Raw genomic sequence first — 16,516 nt, forward strand, 5'->3', positions numbered from 1 at the left:
ACACTTCTCTTTTCACGGATCAAAATTTAAAAAATCCTGATTGCTCTTGCCTGTGGCATTCATCAGGCATGTATTGTGCTCACTCAAAATGTTTTTTGCTCTTTGGTTTTGCTTTCAGCTGTATCAGCGTAGGTCTTCCCAAAACAGAGGCAAATTGGCAGGACGTGATACTTGATTTGGAAAAAATTGACAATCTTATTCAAGTGAGTACTCATTTTTCCATAAACTATTTGGTATGATTGCTAATGGTGTATGCTTCTCCCCATGTTAATGAAATCTCATTTGAAATGATACTTTGTAGAAATTCATGAGCCTGGTAAAGCCTTAAGTGAAATCTTTTGCTTAAAATTTTCAGATCCTAATTGTCTTTAAAACTCAATTTATAAGTGTCCTGGTATGAAGAGCTCTCTATCACCCCAGGCCAGAGACTCTCCCTTCTCCAACAAAGAAATGGGGCAGCTGCTTGTAGGGAGCATGGGCTGACCCAGAGAAGAGGTCTCTGTCTTGTGGCTAGAGAACCCCCTCCCTCACCCAGAGATGCCAGCTGGCCTACCAGAACCCATGAGGGAAAAGAGAAAAGGGGCCCCACTGATGACTCTGGCCAGGGCCACTGCCTTCCACCACAGGGACTGTCGCAGCAGGGACCAGTGGGAGTCCCAGGGGCACCAGGTGTATCAAGCATTTCGAATTAGCACCACAAAGACTCTGAAAGCCATTGGAACCACAGCATACACACGGAAGTCTGAACCTAGACCTACACAGGGTGGCTGCATGCTGATTCAGAAGATTTAAATGGAACCAAGTCTCTTGGCATAAAGCTAAAATACCAGAACACAGCTGAAAAGCACTCATTATACCAAGAAGCAGGAACATCACAACTTGACTGAGAAATGACTCTGAAATAGACTTTGAAATGGAGATGGATTAGATGTTGGAATTATTTGACAAGGATTTTAAAGCAGCCATCATAAAAATGTGCCAACAAGCAATTACAGATACCCTTGAAACAACTGGATGAAACAAAGTCTTAGCAAAGAAGCACGATATGTAAATGGAACCAAATGGAAATGACAGAACTGAAAAATACAATAACTGAGATACAAAACAAACTGGAGAGATTCATGAGCAGAATAATGGCTATGACAGAGGAAAGACAGTGAACTTGAATATAGAGTAATAGAGAGAAAACACACTGAAAGAAATAGCCTCAGGGATCTTTGGGACAATTAAAGATCCAACTTAAAAAAAAATTGTTTTTAATTTATTCACTTGAGAGAGGGGGGAGGGTGGTGAGCTGGGGAAGGGGGAGCGCAGAGGGAGAAGGACAAGCAGACGCTGCACTGAGCGTGGAGCCTGACGTGGGACTCTATCTCACCACCCTGAGATCATGACCTGATCTGAAATCAAGAGTCAGACACCTAACTGACTGAGTCACCCAGGCACCCCAAGATCCAGCGTTCTTAGTATTAGCATCTCAGACGGAGAGGGGAAAGAGAATACAAGTAAAAGACAGAGATTGGCCAAGTTGATAAAACACAAAGCAACATTTCTCTGTCTACAAAGATTTCACTTCAAACACAATGATCTAAGTAGGTTCAAACTGTGAAGAGAAAAGAATATACTGTATTACAAAAGGTTGAAGAGTGCCCCCCCCACTAAAAATTCATGTCTACTCAGAACCTCAGAATGTGACCTTCTTTGGAAATTGGGTCTTTGCAAGTATAATTAGTTGAGAAGAGGTCCTACTGGGGTGGGGTGGGCCCTAACGCCATGACTGGCTGTCCTCATAAGAAGAGGACAGGATACTGAGAGTGACAGGGAAGAGGGCCGTGTGGGATTGGAGGCTGCTATAATAGCCACAGAAGGCCCAGGATTGCCAGGAGTACTAGATAGAGACTTGGGAAAGGTCAAGAAGGATTGTTCCAGAGCCTGCAGAGAGAACATGGCCCTACTGACATCTTGACTTTGGATCAAGCTTCCAGAGCTGTAAGAGAAACTGTTGTTGTTTTAAGCTCTGGGAAGCCGTTACGCATACAATAATTCAAAAATCAGCAGTGGCTCTCTTAGTATCAGACAAAGTACACTCCCCAGCAAGTAAAGTTACTAGAATCAAGAGATACATCACAAAATGCGGAGAGATTAATCCACCAGGAAAATTTGATCTTAAATGTGTACACATCAAAATACGAGATGCAGAAACTAATCAAACTGAAATGAGAAAGAGGCAAATTCACAATTGTAGTTGAGGACTTTACCACCTCCTAACTAACAAATGGGATGACAAGGCAGAAAATCAGAAAGGATACAGAAGAACTGGACAACGCAGTCAGCCAAGGCTACCTCATTTACACAGATGGAACATTTCACCCACCAACAGGGAATTCTTTTTTTCTTTTTTCAGGCGCCATTCACCAAGACTAAACATATCATGGACCATAAAACAAAATTTAACAAATTTATCAGAATTGAAATCATGCAGAGTATGTTCTTTGACCACAGGGGAATCAAGTAGCAGTCAATTATATAAATACCACAGGAAAATCTCCAGACACTTGGAAATTAAATAGTAGACTTCTAAATATTCCGTGGGTCAAAGATTAAGTCCCAAAAGATATAAAAATAGCACATAGACCTGAATGAAAATGAAAATACAACATGTCAAGATCTGTGGGATTCAGGTAAAGCATTCCTAAACGGGAAATTTATAAAACAAAATAGTTAGATTAGGAAAGAGGAAAGATCTCACAACAACAATATAAGTTCCCATCTCAAAAAAACTGTAGAAAGAAGAGCAAAATAAACCTAACACAAGTAGAAGGAAGGGAAAAGTAAAGATAGAGCAGAAACTAATCAAATTGAAATCAGAAAAATAATAGAGAGACTTAATGAAGCATACACTCATTATTTGGGGAAAGAATCAATAAAACTGATAAACCTCCAGAAAGCCTGACAAAGATTAACAGAGAGAGGACATAAACCATTGATATCAGAACTGAAATTAGAGACTATCGCTGTAGAATCTGCAGACATTAAAGGATAATAAAGAAAAACTTGTAAACAACTTTATTCTCTAAATTTGACAACTTGGAGGAAATGGACCAATTTCTCAAAAACCACAAACTACCAAAATGTAATGAAGACGATGTAAACAGTCCCCAAACTGCTATAACCAGTAAAGACACTGAATTCACCATAAATAAGCTCCCCAGAATGAATCCCCGGGCCCAGCTGGTTTCATTGGAGCATTTTACCAAACACTTGCAGAAAAATTAACACCAATTTTACAATCTCTTCTAAAAATAGGAGAGGGAAAACTTTCTGACTCATTTAGATAAGTATTACCCTGATGCTAAAACCAGGCAAAGATAGTATCAAAAGGAAAAACAGCAAATACCTCTAATGAACTTAGATCCAAAAATTCTCAATAAACTATTAGCAAATTAAATCTGCCTGTGTATTAAAAGAATTGTATACCATGACTGATGGGCTTTATTCCAGGTATGCAATATTGAGAAAGTCTCTGTAATCCACCTTATCAGCAGGCTAAGGTAGACTGTCACATGATCAGATCACTTGATGGAAAAACAGCATTTTAAGAAGATAGCTATTCCTAGTAAAATTTCTCAGCAAAAAAGGGAAGAGGGGTAACTTTCTCAACTTGATACAGAGAATGTGCAAAAAACCTAGAACCAACATCGTACTCAATGGGGAAAGTCTGGATGTTTTTCCTACTAAGATTGGAAACAAGGCAAATATGTCATCTCTCACCACTCTTACTCAACACAGTATTGGAATTTTAGCAAAATTGCCAAGTCAAGAGAAAGAACTAAAAGTATGTAGATTAGAAAGAAAGAAATTATAAATCACTACAAGTCTTTTTCTGAGAGACGGTGCCAATAAGTGGCCGTACATTATTTAGAGGGTGCAACTTAAAACCACAGTGACATCACAGTGCGCTTACAAGAATACTTAAATTAAAAAATAATAATAATGCTAGATGCTGGCAAGATTGTGGAGAAACTAGATCACATATTTTTTATGAGAATATAAAATTCTACAGCTACTTTAAAATAGCTTGTTTTTAATATTTTTTAAAAAATTTAATAGTTTGTTTTTTACAAAACAAAACACGCATTTGCCATATGATCCAAGCAGTTGCACTCCTGAACATTTATATTAGAGAAATGAAAACTTACATCCACACAAAAACAGGCACATGAATGTTTATAGACCTTTATCTGCAATAGCTGAAAAGTGAAAATGACCCCAGTTCCCTTCAATGGCTGAATTATATCATGGAACAATACTGAGCAATTATAAGGAAAGAATTACTGATACAACAAGTTGGATGGATCTCCAGCTTATTACTCTTATGCTGTGTGGAAAAAAGCCAATCTAGGCCAACTGTGGTACATCCATACAACAGAAAACTATCCAGCAATAAAAAGAAATGAGCTTCTAGACAGGAAAAGACAGGGAGAAACCTTAAAAGCATATCCACAAAGGGAAAGAAGCCAATCTAGAAAGGCTACCTACTGTGGTTCCAACCATATGATGTTCTGAAAAAAGTAAAACTATAGATGATGTAAACACATCAGTGGGAAATTTCCAGGGGTGAGAGGAAAGGGAGAGATGAATACATGGAGCACAGGTGATTTTTATGGTAATGACACTATTTTGTATGAGACTGTAACGGTAGATACATGTCATTATGTATTTGTCGAAACTCAGAATATCCCACCCAAGACTGAATTCCAGTGTAATCTATGGAACTTGTTACAAATGCATCAATACTGACTCATCAATTGTAATAGATGCACCTATTAATTATTAATAATTAATAATAGGAGAAACTGGGATATATGTGAACGTTCTCTACGTTCTGCTCGTGTTCTGGAAGCCTACAACTGCTCAAAAAATAGTCGAGTAAGTTTTGCAAAAAGCCAGTCTCAAAAGGTTATATGCTCTAGGAGTCCACTTATATAACATGCTTGAGATGACACAGGGATGGAGAGGAGAGAAGTGGTTGCCAGGGATTAGAAAGGTGTGGGGAGTGGGATGTGTGGTAAGAAAGGGGGTTTAGGCTCTAAAAAAGTAGGAGGGGGATTCTAATGGTGGCGGAACTGATCCGTATTGTAACTGTGGAGCTGGTTACGTAAATTTACACATCTGACGAAATTGAGTAGAACAGCACACGCCCATTAGTAGTGCACGTAAGAATGGTGAAATCTGAACGAGGCGGGTGCATTGTATCGTGTCAGTTTCCGGGTTGGGATACTGTACCGTGGTTGTGTGATGGTGAAGGGGACACAGGATCTCTGGATTTTCTCTTACAATTATTGCATGTGGATCTGAAATTATCTCAAAATAAAAAAAATTAAAAAGCGTAATTTAATGTTTTCAGTATGTCATTCTCACCATATCTAAAGCAGGGCATAGTTTTTCATATTATCTAATTTTGTTTCCTTTCAGTCTATACATATGGATACCACTCTGTATACTGAAAGTGATGTGCATGTGAGTATAGTTTATGTTTTTCAAAATTGCTGTAGGTTCCCGTTTTCAAAGGTCGAAGAAGTGTATTTCCATGAATTTACCGAAGGATGTGTAGTATTTAAAAACTAAGTTTAAAACAACTTAGTTAAAAAATAAACAAATAAAAATTAAATAAAACAACTTAGTTGTGTATCTAAACAACTTAGATATGTTGTATTTAAAAACAACTTCTGGTGTGTTCTGAAAACATGGGATCAATGAATTTTGTAAGTAATTGTTGAGGTTGTGGGACTTGGGGACGAAGAGCTACGTAGATGCTACTTTCATAACGGTACCAAATCAAAATATAAAACAGCCTTTTCCATCAATGTCAACCAAAATATGTTACACATTTTGTGATGCAATTAGATCATGATGCAATCAGATGCAAAAATCAGGTTAACTGATTCAGTTTTAAACTGTCCACCCTATCTGTTGTTTCCACTGCTGGAGTGTATCACCACCCTTAATCATATTTTCTAAAATCGCTTAAAAGAATTCATGTCCTGGGATCCCTGGGTGGCGCAGCGGTTTGGCGCCTGCCTTTGGCCCAGGGCGCGATCCTGGAGACCTGGGATCGAATCCCACATCGGGCTCCTGGTGCATGGAGCCTGCTTCTCCCTCTGCCTGTGTCTCTGCCTCTCTATCTGTGTGACTGTCACAAATAAAAAAAAAATTAAAAAAAAAAAAAGAATTCATGTCCTACATTTTGCATGAATCTCTACAATGGTCAGAAAGGGATTCTGGTTGGTTACCCTCCATGTGGGAAAAGAAATCAACACAACTCATAAAACCTATCAGAATTCAAAAATGATCTGGAACTTGTCTCAGTAGTACACTGACACGAATGATTGTAGCCACGTTGTCGGTCCTTCCCTCTGGATTGGCTGCTGCAAACCGAGAAACGACCCCTGACTTCTTCGCCTGGTGGAAGACCGACTCTGTGCCGTTGCGTGGAGAGCAGCGAGCTCACTCTCTATTAGCGCTCAATCAGAACTTCCCTGAAATAGAAGATTTTGCTCCTATGAGGACTTTCTTAGTTTTCACCAAAAACTAGGAAAAAGTGTATTCATCAACCGCTTGGCTAGTGCTGCTACACATAAAAATTGTCTTCCTCCTTTGGCTTCAGCATGTCTTCTATTTTTTTTTTTTTTTGCATTTTTTTTTTCAAAGAAGAGAGCAATTAACCACCAAAACTCAGCATCCTGAGGTTGCTCTTTTTTGCAGGAAGATAATGGTTGTGACTCTTGGGTTAAGGGAAGAAGCTGAGGTTGAAGTTTGGATTTAAACTGATTCAGCCGCTTCCTAGCAGTGTTACCTTAGAAGTCACTAAACATTGCTGAACCTGTCTTATCTATTTATTATTTTCTCTGTCTCCCTGTCTGTCTCTGTCTATCGCTCCATCTGTCTATCTACGGACAGTACCCACCCTTGTCATCCTGAGCAGCTGCTGCGGGACACACGGCATATTGCCAGTGTCAGACACACGAGTGTATTCCTTCCTCCTTTGTCCATCCCGTAAGCATTTGTGAAGCGCCGCCGGGCCCCGGCTCTGTCCAAGGCAGTGAGACAGAAAGTCAAACAAGTCACTGTCAAATCTCCGAACTTCGGTTAATGCTTCTTTTAAGTTTACGCTTTTGTTAGAGTAACCATTGTGGGAAACATACTTTTGTGGTATCTAAAAGGCATCTTTCGGGGACACCCAGGGGGTTCAGCGGTTGAGCATCTGCCTTGGGCTCAAGGCGTGACCCCGAGGTCCCGGGATCGAGTCCCACATCAGACTCCCCGCAAGGAGCCTGCTTCTCCCTCTGCCTGTGTTTCTCATGAATAAATAAATAAAATCTAAATAATAATAATAATAATAATAATTAATCATAATAAAACGTACCTTTCTGATTGGCCAGCCCACGAGTGGGTAATACTTCTCCGTTGATCTTTCTAATACATTTCTTGGAATCACTTCTGCCTCTAGAACTTTGGAACTTGCAGAGAGAGCATGATCAGCAGCTGTCCCTGTTTAAAATATCAACAACACAGTCTGATTCTCAAAATCCTTCAGTGCACTATCCATACAAATGTTTTGGGAGTCTCGGGCGCGTATTATCACCCTTTCACAAAGAGGAAATGTTCTCAGTGAGAAAAGGAGGCCTATTATTTCCATGTTTTGTAGACTTACGTTCTTTCTTCTGTATAATATGCCGTCCCTTTAGGTTGTTTCGTTGTCAGTTTGTCTCGGTTTTTATTTCAAAGCCAACAAAAAACAAAACCGTGTCCTCTGTACAACATCTTCGCAGTATAGTGGTTTTTTTTTTAATAAAATATTTGGGTCAGCTTTTTTAAAAAATCAAAATTACGTGTATATAAACATGAATAATGGAAAGATCTTTTTTTTTTCCCAAAATGATTCTTTGTAACTCTATTTTTAGCCCAGTTGCAAAGTAACCGCGATGAAGTGCTTTCTCCTGGAGTTAGGTGTTATCTCGCTCGAGTCCGGCAGTAATCCCATTAAGGAAGCAGTAGAGAACCTCATCATCCTCGCAAACAGTGATCTGTCTTCGAAGGGGGTGAGTTCTCCATGAGTCCGACCGAGCCCTGGATTTGCCCGCGAGATGCCCGGTTGCTTTAGGTCTTGGCTAGAACGTCACCTCCTCGGTGATGTCACCTCCGCGCTGCAGCCCATCCCGTGGCCTGTTCCCCCCCACCCCCGCCCCACCTGCTCTGGGGCTCTGCTCCATCCCCAGCCAGAATGCCTGTTTCAAAGGGGCAGTTACTTTTGTGGGATTTTTCACAGTGCTGTGTCCCAGCTCCCAGAACATGGCCTGGCCTACTCTAGACACTTAGCGCGCTGATGTGCAATGAGCCTACTGATGCCTAAAATACTCTCGTGGGGCGTTGCTCCCACGGCCTTGGTGGAAGGGCCGCGCCAGGCCACAGTGACGCAGCAGCACCGACGGCGGGCCTGGGCCCTGTCGCCAGGGCCTGATGTGCAGCACAGGGCACGGAAGCCGTGGGCCAGTGCGCCGTCAGAGGGGCTGCGGTGGCACGTCTGGGCCGTGCGGCTGCCGTGGCCGACTCCAAGTGGGGCCGCGCTCCGTGGACGTGCCGGGCCCGGCCCAGACTGTGCGCCCGAGAAACGTCGGCGGGCCTGCCTTCCAAATGCTTAATGCACGTAGAATCTAATTTTGACTTTTGCTGGCACGGCCTTTAGGGTTCAGACGATCTCTACGTAGTTCATGTATGATGACTACGTTTGGAATATTCTAGTTCTCCGTGAAACCGTTTGAATGACACCTTGTAGGATTCACCTAACAGTTCCAATCAACAGGTAACGGCTGAGTGAATACGGGGGGCCAGGCCCTGTGCTAAATGCGAGGGGGACAAAATGCAAAAGCCCAGAGAGTAGTAGTGTGAGAAGCGTAAAACCGCATGAAACCAGTACAGTACATGATGCGATGAGAGGGGGAGTCTGCAAGAGTCGAGAGAGAGGGACCGATTAGGGCAGCCGGGAGAAGGCCTGGGTTCAGGAATGGCCTCCGGGGAGGCGGCACCCGCGTGGGCCCGACCTGAGCGGTGGTAGCTGGAACAGCACATGAGCTCCGTCTACTTAGGTCTGTCCTTAGGGTGGTGGGGCTGGCGATGGAAGCAGGTAAGGAGCTCCCTGCCAGGCCGGGCTGGGAGCCGTGGACCTCACTCAGGTAGGGGACCCGAAAACTACTGCAGGGCAGCAAGCAGGAAGTCCCGGGTGTGATGGAGACGCCCTATTTTTCCAACGTCCTTAAACCCATGACGGGGAAAATAAGCCTAAGTCAAATCCTTTGTTCTCTTGTCCAGTGATTCTTCCTACTTAGATATTAATTTGCCCAAATTTTGTATGTCTCGGGACCTCCCTGGATGGTTCAGATGATGAGATATTTCCAGCAAAGAGATACCATTAGCCTTTCCAATCTGATCCTTTCTGTTTTATTTGTTAGAATATAACTGAAACGGGATGCAAAGAATGTGAAGAACTGGAGGAAAAGAGTATTAAGGAGTTTTTGCAGAGTTTCGTGCATATCGTACAAATGTTCATCAACTCCTCTTGATGGCAAAGGATCCTCTTCGGCATTTCTGCAATTAACCAGCGTCTTCCCACGGCTCGAAGGCCGTGAAACCCTCTGCAGGTCTCTCGGGCCGCCCGAACGAATTTTTCTAACGAGAGGATGATCCGGAATCTCGGGTCGGATGAACTCTTAGAAAGTGAAGGCAGAAAAATGGCATCGAGTGACGTGTCCGTGAACTGTCCTCGTGCTGATTTTGTTCATTCATTCTTAATTTATTACCGACATTGTACATATCTGTAGCATACTATAGAGCATTGAATAAAATCGTGTACATACATACCCAATGTCCTTCGGAATTGCACTGATATTCACCCCTTATAAGAAAACGGGGGGTCGCTCGTTCATGGGTGACGGGCGCATCGCGCAGCGCCCTACCTCCACCAGTACGGAGAACCGTGTATAGAAAGCCCGTGATGGTAATGAGGTTTATATTTCACGCTTTCCCGAGTGTACGTATTCTATTTTCACATTTTTTTTGCCGCGTTTGTATGATAATAATAAGGAAAAGCCTGTTGATTCGTGAGAGCCAGCAGTATCCGACAGACAATAATTGTTTATATATTTTTGCACTGTACTGTCTGAGACTTACAAGCTCTTTTTTTTTTAATAAAACTATGACTAAAATGAAATATTTTTGGCGCGTCACCGTTTCTGTCGCCCAGTTCGCCTCTGGGACTTACAAGGCTGGGAATTGATGGTCTACGAATCTCATTTCTCTCCATGGCTGACTACGGACCAGCTCTCTATGGAGACATCCTTGTATCCCCCGGTGCCCGCCCACGCTCGTGCATCCCCATTACGGGTCAACGTGCGCCTAAGCATGTCTTTCAAGGTAGTTTTGGGGACGTCGATATCCTATTTGACTTTCAAAGTGTCTTGTGTCAGCCTGATATCGGTCCATACGAACAGTATTTGACAGCCACACTTTAAGGTTTAGGGGTTGGGATTGTGGCAAGGTTTTTTGTTTTAATGTCATCCCAAATGGATTTTTAAGATCTACCTTTCATTTTTTACCCCCTAGCTTTCCCATTGATGGAGGATAGGAAAAATGCACCATTTTTAACTGCAGGTTGCTGATCCAATCCTTAGACAAAAGTTAGCCAACTCCCGATGTTTGTGGGGACGGGGAAGGAAGACCGTGATGGCAGTCACGTCACCAGGACTATTTTGTAGTGACCGGTGACCCATTCTGGTTTTGTGAGCACACACCGGGGATTAGACCCCAGAGCTCAAAATTGGGATCTCTCCCGTGTTACTTGGTATGGGTCACTTCAGTTCATCTTAAGGAACTCAGGGCATAGGAAAGAGCTAATGGGGACGCCCCGGGTGGCTCAGCGGTTGAGCACCTGCCTTGGGCTCAGGCTGTGACCCTAGGGTCCCGGGATCGAGTCCTGCATCGGGCTCCCTGCATGGAGCCTGCGTCTCCCTCTGTCTCTCTTTGTCTCTGCGTCTCTCATGAATAAATAAATAAAATCTTAAAAAATAAAAGAACAATCGTGTAAAAACCTACATTTTATCGTTCAGGCCTGAATTCTTAACGAGAACAGTTTTCCATTTGTGTCTCAAAATTTTTCCTTCCTGAACCGTCCCCCTTGATTAACCAGCCTAACGTTATTTGCATAGTGTCTTTATCTCACCTATTGCCCTAAATGCTGAAAGCATTTGCCTGGTGTAACTTCTAATAAAAGGGCAAATCCATAGGCTTGGAACCTCAAATAGTAAGGGCAAGCCTAGTAAGACTGTAATAGGTTTACAGTTCAAAGTCATTTTGATGGATTATATTCTCACCTTTTTAAAAATCTCAAATAAAGGGGCATCTGGGCGTCTTAGCAGTTGAGCATCTGCCTTCGGCCCAGGGCGTGACCCCGGGTCCCGGGATCGAGTCCCACGTCAGGCTCCCTGCATGGAGCCTGCTTCTCCCTCTGCCTGGGTCCCTGCCTCTGTGTGTGTGTGTGTGTGTGTGTGTGTGTCGCATGAATAAATACATAAAATCATTAAAATATTCTTTTTAATTTTCAAAGAAAGCAAAAGATACATGAGACAATATCATGTCTGCACCCTCCCTGGCAATGAGCAAAAACAGGTTAGAAGGCGGAGCACACGGCAGCGCAAACGGAGCCACCACGTAACTGGTGAGCCCGGGAGCGTCGAGCCCCAGCTGCAACTGAGTTGCACGGACTCTCATTTTTCCCCAGAGAATCGCTGGCATCGCTTTCTTTTGCCGCGATCGCTCTTGTCGTGCGGTGGGGCTTGTGATGTGTCCCGACGTGTCATCCTCTCTGCCCTGCAAATTCAAAGGCTCCCAGAGTCCAACCAGCATATACGACAGGTGGTGGGTCCCCACCGCGGCCCCAGGGACCCCAGAGAAAGCCTGTGGGCCCCGGGTCTGCGCTCTCTCGGGCTCAGCGGAGTTCGCTGCGTTCGTAGGAGTCTCAGTCTCCCGACCCATGTCACAGATGCATATTTTGCCCAGAGGAAATTCCATTTCCATAGAGATTTAGTTCAATGCTTCTGAATGTGTCCGATGATCGGGTTTTATTTTCACCGAGGAATTTATTATGCAAAGCCAACTTCGGCTTCGTTGAAGAGTCCCCCGGTCGTATAATCTGTCTGATGCAGCCTAGAAGAAAAATTAGCAGATCGTTAATAAGGACCTGGTTTTGTCCTTGCTAAGGAACCAGCGGGGACCGGCCCTGAACAGCTCCCACGCAGACGGCCGGTCCTCCGAGCCCATCGGCCTCAGCTCGGCCTGCACGACTCGCCTCAGCGGGTCGTTCCTCGCTCCTGTGTCTGCACACCGTGAGCAAAACCTGGACGGCCGGGCGGTAACCGCTGGCCGAGTCCCTGTCACCCGAGAAAACTCGGCCCTGATGCCGGGCCAGCGCCAAGGGTGCCCGGGCAGGGCGGTGAAGCCCCCCGCGATGGCACAGCCTGAGTTGCAGGTGCCAAGCGGGGCCTCCGGGGCGAAGCGTCTGCTGAGCTGTGTGCACGGGCCCCAACGGCCCTCTGTCTCAGCTCCCTAATCCTGGGTTTCAAGATATGCATGGAAAAATCGAGGGGACACTGTCACACAGACGAAGGTCGTGCATTTATCCCCGCAGATGGTGTCTGGGCGTCAGATGCTCCCGGAGGACCCGGGTTCACCTGCACTCATGTGCCTCCGTCACGTCCCCCTCCAGAGGGAGGCTGCAGCGCACCCAGGAGCCCGGGCCCGGGCCGGGGTCGGGGGGCTACGGGGCAAGCTGGCAGGAGGAGCGCTCGCGGGTCCTGAGGCCAGCAGGGCCACCACCAGTAAGGGTGTCCTGTGTCCCCCAGGACAAGGTCCCTGCCCCGGCAGGCGCGGCAGGTGCACCCGCTGGGTGTCTGCCCGAGTCAAGACCCCGGGCTGATGGAGGTGCCTCTGGCATCCCCGGTGAACCCCCAGCAGCTCGGCGGGGATGGCCGTGGGCAGCCCCTGGACACTCGCTGCCCACGACGCCCAACTGTTGGCAGGACTTGGCACTCGAGGCACCGATGTCACCAGCATCGATGCGTCAATCCAGTGCTGGGTCCCAAGGCCAAGCAGAATCGATCCGTGGTCAGACTCCTGACCCCAAGAAGGCTTTTTTTTTTGGGGGGGGGAAGATTTTTTTTATCTTTTGGTATTTATTTATTTATTTTTAATTTTTTTAAATTTGTTTTTAATTTATTCTTTTAAAGGATTTTTAAAATCATTTCTTAATGAGACTTATTTGCTCGAAGGGGGGCCGCTCATGTTCATCAGGAGAACTGGGGTAGAGGCGGGCGTCGGGATACCGGGCCACTGCTCTGCTGTCTGGTGGCCAGACGCGGTTGAGACGGGAAGCGGAGCGTGCAAGGTGGGGGCCTTGGAGGGTGGTGGGTGCAGGGGGTGCAGGGGGGCCGGGGGCCGCTCCGAAGGCACAGCCACACACACAAGCAGGCCTGGGGGGATTGGCCGCGCGGTGGTGGAGAAGACACAGGTCTGGGATGTTTGCGGAAAGGACAAGCAGCAGCAGCCAGGGCCGCCCAGGGGACACCGGGTGTTGGAGCAGCGCTGGGCGCCCGGGACGGGGCACGTTCCCAAGGACCTTAGGGGTCACCGCGCGGGCTGACGGGGCGGCTCTGGCTCCCTCACACTCCTGGGCTCCTGAGAGTCCTCAAAGCGCCCTCGTCTGTATGATCAGGTCTGCGAAGAGCTTCTGTCCTCGCGGGTGTAGATGACACGAGCGCAGACCCGGAGACGTCTTGCTGACGCTGTTGACGGGGAGACACAAGGTTGGAGAGGAGCCGCCCGAAGGGCTCGGCCGTGTTCAGCTCTGTCTGCTTAAATGCCCTGTTGCCCCTCACAGTTCCTACCAAACAAGCACGAGCGTAAAACTTGGGGTGGAAAAATTATCTGCGGTTGAAGAAATCAAAACAGGGCTTACGCATGGACTTTCATCCCGTAGTTTGATTATTTTTTTTCTTCGCACGGTTCTATCCCGGCGCTTTGTTTGCTTTGCCCAGATGGCAAATGCACCATTAAGTTTATTCAGCCTGAATTAATTATGTTTTTATAGCAGAAGAAAAGCCTCTCCTTGTGACAAGGAGGATGTTTGCGCTGTATTTATGAATAAATAAAGGCCGCTGTTAGACACAGCATTAGTCGTGGCATCGCTCGAAGCCTCTCGTGACCAAGCATCCGCCGTTTTCAGCAGGACCGGGGCTCCCGGCGGCCCAGCGTCTGTGAGCACCGGGCCGTGGTCCACGCTGCTGTGGGACCAAACCATCGCCGCTTCTCTAGAAGGATCCAGCCCGAGTCACAGGCCGTGGCCGCCTCTGCTGGTCCTTGGGCCGTGACTTCTGAGCGTGTGGCAAGTGCAGTGTCGGGCCTCGGGGACCGCAGGCCACCACGATGGGGCCGTCCCTGCCGTCGGCGGGGCGCCTTGGGGGAGCGCCATGGCCAGGCTGGCAGAGGGGCTGCCTCGCCCCAGAAGGCAGGGCGGGTCTGCAGGGCGCAGGAGCCTGGGCCCCCTGAAGGCTTGCAGGGTGCGGGCAGGAGGGCACGAGGACGTGACGACAGCCTGGCCCCGCACGTGGCCCACCCACCGGGCCTCGGGCTCCAGGCCCAGCATCCAGGCCGCCCCCCGAGCTCCAGGGCACCTCTCAGCACTCCACACCCTGCTTCCCACCCCGAACCCAGAGTGCACTTGAGGAGTGGCGGCCACCCTGGGCACGGACTGTCCCTGCACACTGTCCGCCCGGGGGTCACGCAGGCCAGCCTGCCCTCCTCCAGCATCCCCGGGTGCCGGTGGTAAGAGCCCCCTGGAAACCGGTTGGGGAGTCGGGGTCATAGAGGACAGCTCGGGTTCCACGGCCTGCACTCCCATTAGGCCCCTGGGGATTGGGGACGCGGCTCCCGCACACTCCTCAGCGGCCCGGGCCAGCGGGGGCTCCGCACCTGCCCAAGTCAGAGCCCAACGTTATCACGATGTGATTTTTAAAATTTTTTTTTATAATTTTTTTATTGGGACATTTTTTTTATTAGAGTTCAATTGGCCAACACAGAGCATAGAGCATTTTGTCACCCTCACAATGTGATTTGTGCTTGACACTTAAAACTGAGAAAGAGCAAGCCAGGTGACGTAACAGGTTGGTGAATTCAGATTTTATTTCGCTCACAAAATAGTTTCCTGATTGTAACCACCTGACTTTGAAATTCAATCTTTTGAAAGTGTTGATTGTGTGATTTAAAACTAAAATATTTCCCACTCATGAGTGGGAAATATCAGAAAGAGAGACAGAACATGAGAGACTCCTCACTCGGGGAAACGAACAAGGATTAGTGGAAAGGGAGGTGGGCATGGGGTGGGGGTGACTGGGTGACGGGCACTGAGGGGGGCACTTGATGGGATGAGCACTGGGTGTTGTGCTATATGTTGGCAAATTGAACTCCAATAAAAAATAAATTTATAAAAAAAATTAAAAAATAAAACTAAAATAAAAATAATAGTAATTTAAAAATAAAAAAATAAAAATAAAAAATAAAAATAAAATAAAAATGAAGAAAGTGAGATGTTTCAGTGGCAGTAGGATCCTGTGGACTTCGGCAGGTGTCTTGGTTTCATCAAAATGTACTCGTCCGCTACTGGTCAGTTACAGGAAATGAGATGTTGTCAGGATCCAAGTCTGAGCTGCTGTGTGGGTTTAAACCAGCTAAATAGTTGTGGTGGTTTTCTTCAGAAACTTAAAGGAATTTAAAATTATTTGTAGTATTTTTGGGAAAGTAGCAACCAATTCATAATTATTCTGAAATTTGTAAATAAACGTATGTGAGGGAACTCTACCGACGAGAGATTGCGTCCACAGTGGATTCTCCTCTAGAGGCCCCAATAGTGAGGAAGAGAGAAGAAATACCAGCAAAATTCAAAACCAACAACTTTTATTTATTTATTTTTTAAGTTTTTTTTAAAGATTTTATTTATTTATTCATGAGAGAGAGAGAGAGAGGCAGAGACCCAGGCAAAGGGAGAACCAGGCTCCCTGCAGGGAGCCTGATTAGGGACTCGATCCCAGGACCCCGGGGTCATGCCCTGAGCCAAAGGCAGACGCTCAACTGCTGAGCCACCCCAGTGTTCCCCAAAAAACTTTTAAATGGAGAAGACAGAGATACTAATAAAGGCCAAATAAGACTGGAGCAAGACTCTAGTAAAGACTTGGACAAGACAGAAACTTTATTAAAGAAGAGAAGATGGATAAGAATCTGTTTTTATGTCATTATGTGTCCAGAACCGCTTACAGATGACTTGAAAATTAATCTGGCTGAGAGAGCCGGACCCTTCAGGATAAAAACAAGAGCAGACATTCTCTAATGTCAAAAAAAAAAAAAAAAGAGAGAGAGA

General features: G+C 46.0%; 1 protein-coding gene across 6 annotated transcripts in view; it reads left to right on the top strand.

Moving 5' to 3' along the window:
- The window catches only part of IL15 (interleukin 15), a 65,714-nt gene extending 55,475 nt beyond the window's left edge, over positions 1 to 10,239 (top strand). For all 6 annotated transcript variants that reach the window (XM_055317123.1, XM_055317120.1, XM_055317121.1 and 3 more), the window contains 4 exons: positions 119 to 203; positions 5,473 to 5,517; positions 7,962 to 8,099; positions 9,507 to 10,239. In XM_055317123.1, coding sequence (XP_055173098.1) covers positions 119 to 203; positions 5,473 to 5,517; positions 7,962 to 8,099; positions 9,507 to 9,617 — 379 coding nt within the window. In that variant the 3' untranslated portion in view covers positions 9,618 to 10,239. The remainder of the gene's footprint in view (positions 1 to 118; positions 204 to 5,472; positions 5,518 to 7,961; positions 8,100 to 9,506) is intronic.
- The last annotated feature ends 6,277 nt before the right edge of the window (positions 10,240 to 16,516 follow it).

Source organism: Nyctereutes procyonoides, unplaced genomic scaffold (genome assembly GCF_905146905.1).
Source record: "Nyctereutes procyonoides isolate TBG_1078 unplaced genomic scaffold, NYPRO_anot_genome, whole genome shotgun sequence".
NCBI classification, from domain to species: domain Eukaryota; kingdom Metazoa; phylum Chordata; class Mammalia; order Carnivora; family Canidae; genus Nyctereutes; species Nyctereutes procyonoides.